General features: G+C 42.6%; 1 protein-coding gene across 1 annotated transcript; it reads right to left on the bottom strand.

Annotated features, from left to right (window-relative positions):
• Positions 1-246: 246 nt before the first annotated feature.
• CENPM (centromere protein M) lies at positions 247-4802 on the bottom strand. Its single transcript, XM_015427057.1, has 6 exons — positions 4705-4802; positions 3994-4073; positions 2602-2700; positions 2040-2119; positions 1275-1366; positions 247-387 (listed from the first exon to the last, which is right to left on the bottom strand). Exons 1-6 carry the CDS (start codon positions 4759-4761, stop codon positions 247-249), a joined length of 549 nt encoding a protein of 182 aa, XP_015282543.1. The 5' UTR covers positions 4762-4802.
• Positions 4803-7977: the final 3175 nt, after the last annotated feature.

The raw sequence follows: 7977 nt of genomic DNA, 5'->3' as shown, positions 1-7977 counted from the left end.
CTGGAGGGAGTGGCAGTGCTGGCTTGAGAGATGATGATGGTTACTCCCCCTGTCCTGCTTGAACTCTGTAAACCAAACTTCCAGGGAAGTTACCACAATGAATAGAGCTTTTTTGACTCATTTGTTCATTTGCTTGGAAATGAAGCATACTTTTCTGAAATGGTGATGCTGCATCTTTGTAGAAAGGCTCTCACCTCAACCCCCCCTCCCCAACCACTGACAGCAGAACTGAAAAGGGAAAAGTTTCTATGCCAGGAAGCTGGAGTCATCAATGGAGTTTTTCATTAAGGAACTGAAGGAGAGGGCAGAAACCCCCGACATGTGACCAGCACATATTTGCAGCATCCGGAGCAGTCGCTGAGCTGTGGCGATCCTGATCTTCTTGCACTGGAAGAGGAGAGCAAAAGTTCTATTAGGATTAAAGAAGGGACTCCAGAAGGCTAGCTGATGCCATGACAGGAACCCAAAGATCATTTAGACCTTTACCTAAGGCACAGATATTATCTGTATTCTAGCTAATGCAATTCAGATCATAATGTGCCACAAGCAGAGAGCATATGAACTGTTATGAACCTACAGAGAATGTAACCCATGAAGCTGCCCTGTACCAACTCAGTGAATTGATCTGTCCAGCTCAGTATTGTCCTCACTGACTAGCTGCTCTCAAAGGTGACATCTGCTACTAAAGACTATTTAAATGGAGATGTCAAGGATTGAAGCCTTGGAAATCATGCATACTAAACAAGCTCTACATCACTGAACCAAATCTCCTTCACAACGGTCTTGCATTCTACTTGCTAGCATAAAGCAGAATGGAGCCATGAATTCACCCCTGCAAATGCTGAGTACAGCACATACCCATATTACTAGTACATAAACATAATCTGGAGAAAGAAGAAACAACTGGCTTTTAAACCTACTGCTCAGGTGCTAGGGTAGCCAATGATGAGAGTAATCCATGCTTGAATACCTTTCTAGTTATTCTGTGATCCCATCACAGTCCCCCCACTTTTTAAAGCCACATGGCACAAAAGTCTAGACATTGCTGGCTACTCTAGCATCTTAGTAGTAGGTTTAAAAGCCAGTTGTTTCTTCTTTTGCATTCTCCAGATTATGTTTATGTACTAGTAAATTGTCCCTCAAATACAGGTATGTATTGGACTCCTATTCTTCGCAAGGCATCAGCTGTACAGGGCTCTTGTATTATTGATGTTGGGGCAAAGGGGATGTAATGATCCTAGGCTATGTTCTCTTTTAAAAGTTGAGACACTTACTTCCAACTCGCAGAATAAAACAGGGCTGCAGTAAAGATCTGCCAGCTTCAAGACAGCATTCACGTCCACACTGATTTGATTTAGCCTACCGGCTATAAAAACACAAAGATCAGAAGTCATTTTCAACTCTTTAAAATCATTATCTGCAATATGAGAGTGTTTCTTTCATTTAAGTTACTTTATCAGTGTATGTTCTGGCACCTACTTATCTATCTTATAAGCAAACCCCTCAAATAACAATAAGTAAATGCAGCAACATCTTCTATGGCCTTCATTCAACAACCATCTTCTAGCAGACAATAAACCAACACAGAATTTCTCATCTGACATCTAACACAACAGTAACTAGAATTAAAACACAGTTTTGTTGTGGAAGGAACAAATGTTACAGGTTAATCCTAAACAAATGAAACAGGAACACAACTGGAGAACCAAGGAGGAACTATGGAAAACAACAGACTCCAGTAGAATCCAGCTACATTTATGCTGCTGTTTTATTTCTTTGGATATTTATACCCCGTTTTTCTCCTCAAACAGGCTTACAACATTGTTCTCCCTTCCATTTTACCCTCACAACAACCCTGTGAGGAAGGTTAGGCAAAATTGTGTGCCTGGTCTAGGTCACTCAGTGAGTTTTGATGGCTGAGTGGAGGCATTCGACCTAGTGCACCAACTACACCATGCTGTATCTCAAGTCAATGGTCACAATTAAAGCATTTGGTAACTAATAAGAAATACTGGAAGGAATAGATGCCTAATACATACCACCTGTAGCCAGAAAGCACACTTTCCCAAGGAAAAAGTTGGCATCTAAATGGACCAGAGAAGCTTCAATGTTACTGTAACTAGTAGAACAGGAAGAAAGTACACAGCTTAGTTAGAATGGGCTGGGAGTTATTATGTGATTGTTGTACTTCTTGCACAACCTATCAAAAGGCATATCAAAAATTGTAGTATCAAAAATCATAATGTGCACGTTTTCAATAAAATTAGAGCTGTACATCACTAATTCAAATGGTAGTTAAATAGTTGAGCCCAAAGACTCATTTCTAATTCTGATTAGAAAATTATAATTCCTTAAATTGCAGTGAATCCTAGTGTAGACCATAATTCGAGTCCAGAGATCTCAAAGTAAATGGCTTTAATGAAGCATCAAGCCCTCTGACACTTACTTCTGCCTCCAAATTCCTCAGCAGCATGGCATAATCTACCTTATCAAAGGCTGCAGACGCAGATGCCTAATAAATATTTTTCAAATCCTAATTAAACATTGCTATATTGGCATGAACTTATTTTTATTTACAGTCACCACCCTTCCTGCACTTACCTGTGCTTGCTTTGCATGTTAACCATAAAAACAATCAGATCAATCCGAGGCCGGATGTGATCTCTTTCTGGAGGTAAAGGGAGACAGTCTGCCAAGTGACTGAAAGACAAACCACATGTTTACTTAAGGCTTAGAAACTTGCAAAAAAGGGGACAACAATGGAACCATTGACTGGTTCTAAACATTCCAAGCATAGGAATGTTGTAACAAAACATCAGTTTGAAGATAGGGAATGAGGAACTTAACTTCATTTCTCAGTTTTAACTGACTACATCTTTGAGTGCATGTATTCTACACTGGTGGAACATGGCCAATGCACTGCTACTAAACATACATGAAATTACCTTACACTGAATCCGGCCAATGGTCTATCAAGGTCAGTACTGCCTACTCAGTTTGGTGTAGTGGTTAAGTACGCAGACTCTAATCTGGGAGAACCAGGTTTGATTCCCCACTCCCCCACTTGCAGCTGCTGGATGACCTTGGACAAGCCATAGTTCTGTAAGAGCTGCTCTCTTGACAGTTCTGGAAAGAACTCTCTCAGCCCCGCCTACCTCACAGGGTGTCTGTTGTGGGGAGGGGAAGGGATGGGAGTTTGTAAGTCGCTCTGAGACTCCGAGTGAAGGGTGGGGTATAAATCCAATCTCTTCTTCTTCTTCAGACTGGCAGTGGCTCTCCAAGGTCCATCACATCACCTCCTATTTGGATCCTTTTAACTGGAGATGTTGCGGATTGAACCTGGAACTTTCTGCATGCAAATCAGATGCTCTACCACTCAGATAAGACCCCTCTGCGCAGTCAAATCTATACTTATAGATTTGCTCCACTGCTTTCTTGACAGAAAATTATAGTCAACGCAGCCCTATCCAGAACTGACATTTTGCAAGGAAAATTGCTAAGTAAAAGGATTTACCTTTTGTGGCTTTCCACAAGCTATGCAAAGCTGAATTACTCAAGAGGGCTTTCTGGACATGTAATAAGGCTGAACTATAATGATGTGGAACAGAGAGGCCTGGGGGACTGTGGACTATACCACTGTGTATAGCTTGTATTGTCTGTTGCTATAGGCACGCTGCCACTATGTAATATTTATGCTGTGCTTCACCTCTGGTTGATCTTCCAGATCTCTACAAGTAATCTGCCTTGAGTCTCAGTGAGAAAGGCAGACTATAAATAACATAAATGAAAGTAGAATATATGAAGCCATGAGTATGCCTTGTAGCACATTCTTTGTTTTTGGCCCTTTATCCCAGAATGAAACAGCCTTATAAAATTAAAATGGTCATTACTTTAAAACACTGAAGAGAACAGACAAGAGAACTACAGCTGATTATTTCAGCCAGTTTTCAAATGTAAACTGAGAAAAGGAAGGCTGCTCTCTCCTTCACTTACATGTTTATTTTTAAATCTTGTGTTTCCTCGAGGATTGTCTCTGCAAACTGCTGCTGAAAGATTTCATTTGTTCCCACCAACTATTAATGAAAACAACAACGACGATGAATTAGGCCAATCGCTACAAGGGATCAGGGGGGAGATGATGCATTAAACTAGCAAATGTTTTCAGAACTCTACTTTTCCTGACCTGCTATTAGCTATTCCCTCTACCCCCATTTCTCCTTTATGCAGCTCGGCTCCTATCTCCATCTCTCGCTTGGCCTGTCTAAAACTACCCGATTCCACACTAAGCAGGCCTGTGGGGGGGGGGGGGGGTATCCGTAGATGCAGCCTCTAATCAATGCTTAATCGCTAAGTAACGAAAGGCAAGCTCAAAGGTACATCTTTATTTCCTGTGCTCAGGAGAGAACCCCGGAGTCGAAAGCCGGCGGAACGCCAGGCCCTCCACTCCCGACAGAGAAGCCTGACAAAGCGTCACGCCGAATACCGAGCGAGCACGAAGCTAAGCGAATGGCAATGCAATGACGGAACGAAGCTATCAGTCAGAGCGGTCGGAAGGCGGGCTACATGCCCTGTGTCGTGTTGATTGGTCAAGACGACACCCCACTTGAGTAAAGTACCAGAGCAGAACCCCAAAAAGGAGAGGAGGACGTGGACAAGAAGTTCCGAGGAAAGAGCTACTGGCGGCACCCGCCTGCCAATACATACCAAAATGGTAGCAGAGTTCAGCGTCGGGAGTTTGCCAAAGGCCGTCAACGTCGACATCTCCAAGACCTAGAAAGTCGCACTCTCGGATTCAAACTGCCGCCAGCCATTCGGCTCGTCACGTGTACGTCACGTAAGAGGCGTGGCCTCTAAAATCCTGGGAGAGCGCGTTACTGTGGTTCCTATTGCGCATGCGGATTGTGAGCCTGGACGGAGGCGGGGTTTTGCGTGTGTCTGTGGGTGTGGAGCTGTGTGTGTGTGTGTGGCGAATTCATAGTGGCTCACGAAAACTTGGCTGCAATAAGCTAATTAGTCTTTATGGTGCTACAATAAAGACTTCGATTATGCTATGCTCATTGACCTCATCTGCGGTCATAGGCTTCTGTCATTATATTAAAAAAAAACAGATGCGCGCGCAGTTGCCGCCTCTTTCTGACGCGGCGTGTGTGTTTGCGTGTGTGTGAGTGAGAGAGAGAGAGATGTGTTCATATACATATGTAGGACACGGGTAACGTTGGCCGCTGCGTTCGATATGTGATATCACTGCTCCAATTGGCGAAGGAGATGTGCGCGCGCGCTCGCGCTCTCTCGAAAGGTGGGAAGATGGTTCTCAAACGAATAAAATCCTCCCCGACTGCTCATCATGACCCAGTTTCCGCAGGACCCGGCCCATTCATAGGCGTTTAACACCTTGAAGCTGTATTGAATCACGCCACAGAAGTAGCTTTACTGTCTTATTTAATATGCTGATTCTCTTGCCTCCATGTTTCGTGGCCACCTGTTTAAACCCCCAGAAACGGCTATCTCTATATTTGTTTCTTAAGGGGAAATTCAAAACAGAGTTAAAAGGAACAAGGGACATTTTTCTTATCTGAGAAACACACATTTATGATGATATAAAATCTGTGAGGACAGCTGGTCTGAAGGATAGGGGGAAATGGCTGTTTCTACTATGGGTTATAAATACCCCCACACAGGGGTCATTTCGTAGAAAAAGAGGTGCAGGCGTTCATTAGCATAACTTATTAGCACAACTTATTTGCATATGCCACACCCCTTGACATCACCGGAAGTGTGTCAGAAGGCAACACCCACCACTCAGGCCCCACTGGACTGTTTTGGATTGCTAGCTATTGGGTGTGTGTGTGTGCAGATCTGTCCTAGCAGAGGAGGGAGCGCTTGTACCTGAATAAAACTTGGTCTTAAAGGTGCCACTGGACTGTTTTGGAGGAGGGGGGGGCTCTGCAACTTACCTGGCTGCTTCTTGCTCTGACTGAGGGCTGCTGGGAGCAGGGGGGGGAGCTTGTTGCATGTGCCCGCCTCCTGGGCTCTTTACTGCCGGAGCTCTGCTCCTGTGCGCTCCTGCAGGAAATGACCCCTGCCCACACATAAAGGGGCTTTCAAGGCTAGTGAGAAGCTTGCCTTCCTCTGCAGAGACTTCCTTGGTGGTTCTCCTTCCAAGTACTGACCCTGATTAGCTTCTTAGTTAGGGCTATTCCTTCTTTCCCTCTTTTCATATACCTAATAAAATTTGTTTTTATTTATTTTATTTTCTGGAATTTTCTTATAACTTCACAACCTGCTATCTTACTTTCCAGGTTTTGATTTCACCATTTTCACAAAAATCTATACATTTAAATTACCCAACCCGTTACCCAACCATATCTTAAAAGTCAGAAGTATGGCTGTTCAAAATAGCTTGTTATCAATAACAGGCATCAATGGCAAGAAATTTCCAATAAAGTTACAGCAAAGCTTTCCCAAAATGTTACTGAGTGCCAACAACATTCTGCACTTAGAATCGGCCTCTCTGATCTTGGTGTATAAATCCAGGACTGTAAAGGAATATACATCCCATTATTCTCTATATGTAAAGCCATCCTATTTTCCTTATTTCTAAACTATTCTAATATACATTTAAAATGAGAGGCTAATTTGTGGCAGCTAAACCACTTTTCTCCATTGGAGCATGTACCTTCTTACTCTAGGTTGTCCTTGCCCCTATATAAATCTATCAAATAATATTTGGATTGTACTTAATATAGGCATGGGGACTACAGAGGGTACAGCTCCAAACAGAAAGGTGAGTCTAAGGTTTTTATTTTTACAATTGCAATCCTTTCTTGCCATGAAATCTTTCACTGTGTCCGTCTCTTTAAATCTGAATCAGTTTTATTAATTATTCAGATTATATTCAAAAATAACCTTGAAGTTATCTAAAATCTCTTTACCTAAATATCCAACCACTGAGAACCTAGCAATTTAGATTTGGATTTATTTGTTTTAATACCAGGCTGTACATTTCCAGGGTTTTATTTAATGCTACTAAAGATGTCTGTGGATTTTGTGTTTATGCTGTAAAAACAGCATAATCTGCATAAAGCAGAATCTTAGCATCAGCCTTTTGTACCCTCGTACGTGAATAGAAGTTTCCTCTCCTAATATCTGAAAAGTACTGAGACTTACTAGTGAATTCAGCTCTCATACTTTATTAGGTGAAGAACAAGACGAAAGTTACCAGTTTGCAGGCCGGCTTATATGTGCACTCAAACCCACACCCAAACACCCCTCCACACCAGTGATAGGTTATTTACAGTGGCCGAGAGTTCCATTGGCTCTCAGCCGGGATCCTAGCACTTGGGTTGGTGCGGGCTAGAATCCGCTTGGCCCATTGTCTCTAGGAGCGAAGCTCAGACGCTTTGCATGACCGTCAGTGCTCCCTCTAAGCTGTGGAGTCCTGTGAGCAAAAATTCTACTCTGTGAGCTACCGGCATTAAAGTTGTGAGTGGGCGATTTGGCTGCTGCATAAGTCAGTTTGCTCTGGAGCCATCCTTCCTGAGCAAAGGAAAAAACATGTAAGCCGGAGGCTAAAAAACAGTGTGCTAGCTCGCACTAACTCAGTTTAGAGGGAACTCTGATGACTGCGTGTAGATGAGTCACGGTCGGAGATGAGTACATTACAATATCCTAGCCAAAAATATCATCTAACACCTCTAAATAATTCAAATTTATCTAAGACCTGTCCCTTACTCAGGATGTGGGTCTTAGGTTGTTGATAAAAACAGGTAATCTACTTAAAGAGATTCGGATCTATTCCTAGATGTTTTAAAGTTGTCCAGAGAATAAGTCTGAACGTTTAAAAGCAACTTTAAAAATGGAAACTTTCACATTCTGATTCTTTTATTGCAGCATCTTCCCTTTGGAGGCCTTCTCTTTGCCTTATACCTGAGCTGAAGTGCTTGATTTTATTATTAATATAAATGTTTTTATAGCAGC

The sequence above is a fragment of the Gekko japonicus genome, unplaced genomic scaffold (assembly GCF_001447785.1).
Source record: "Gekko japonicus isolate JY-2015 unplaced genomic scaffold, Gekko_japonicus_V1.1 scaffold660, whole genome shotgun sequence".
NCBI lineage: Eukaryota > Metazoa > Chordata > Lepidosauria > Squamata > Gekkonidae > Gekko > Gekko japonicus.
The sequence above is the reverse complement of the archived record's forward strand: the minus strand, read 5'-3'. Positions and strand labels throughout refer to the sequence as shown.

Coding starts and splice junctions, on each gene's coding strand:
- CENPM (XM_015427057.1), bottom strand. CDS start 4,761: ATGTCGACGTTGACGGCCTTTGGCAAACTCCCGACGCTGAACTCTGCT. Junction 2,701..3,993: donor CAAGATTTAAAAATAAACAT/GTAAGTGAAGGA, acceptor TTTGTCTTTCAG/TCACTTGGCAGACTGTCTCC. Junction 388..1,274: donor TTTTATTCTGCGAGTTGGAA/GTAAGTGTCTCA, acceptor CTCCTCTTCCAG/TGCAAGAAGATCAGGATCGC.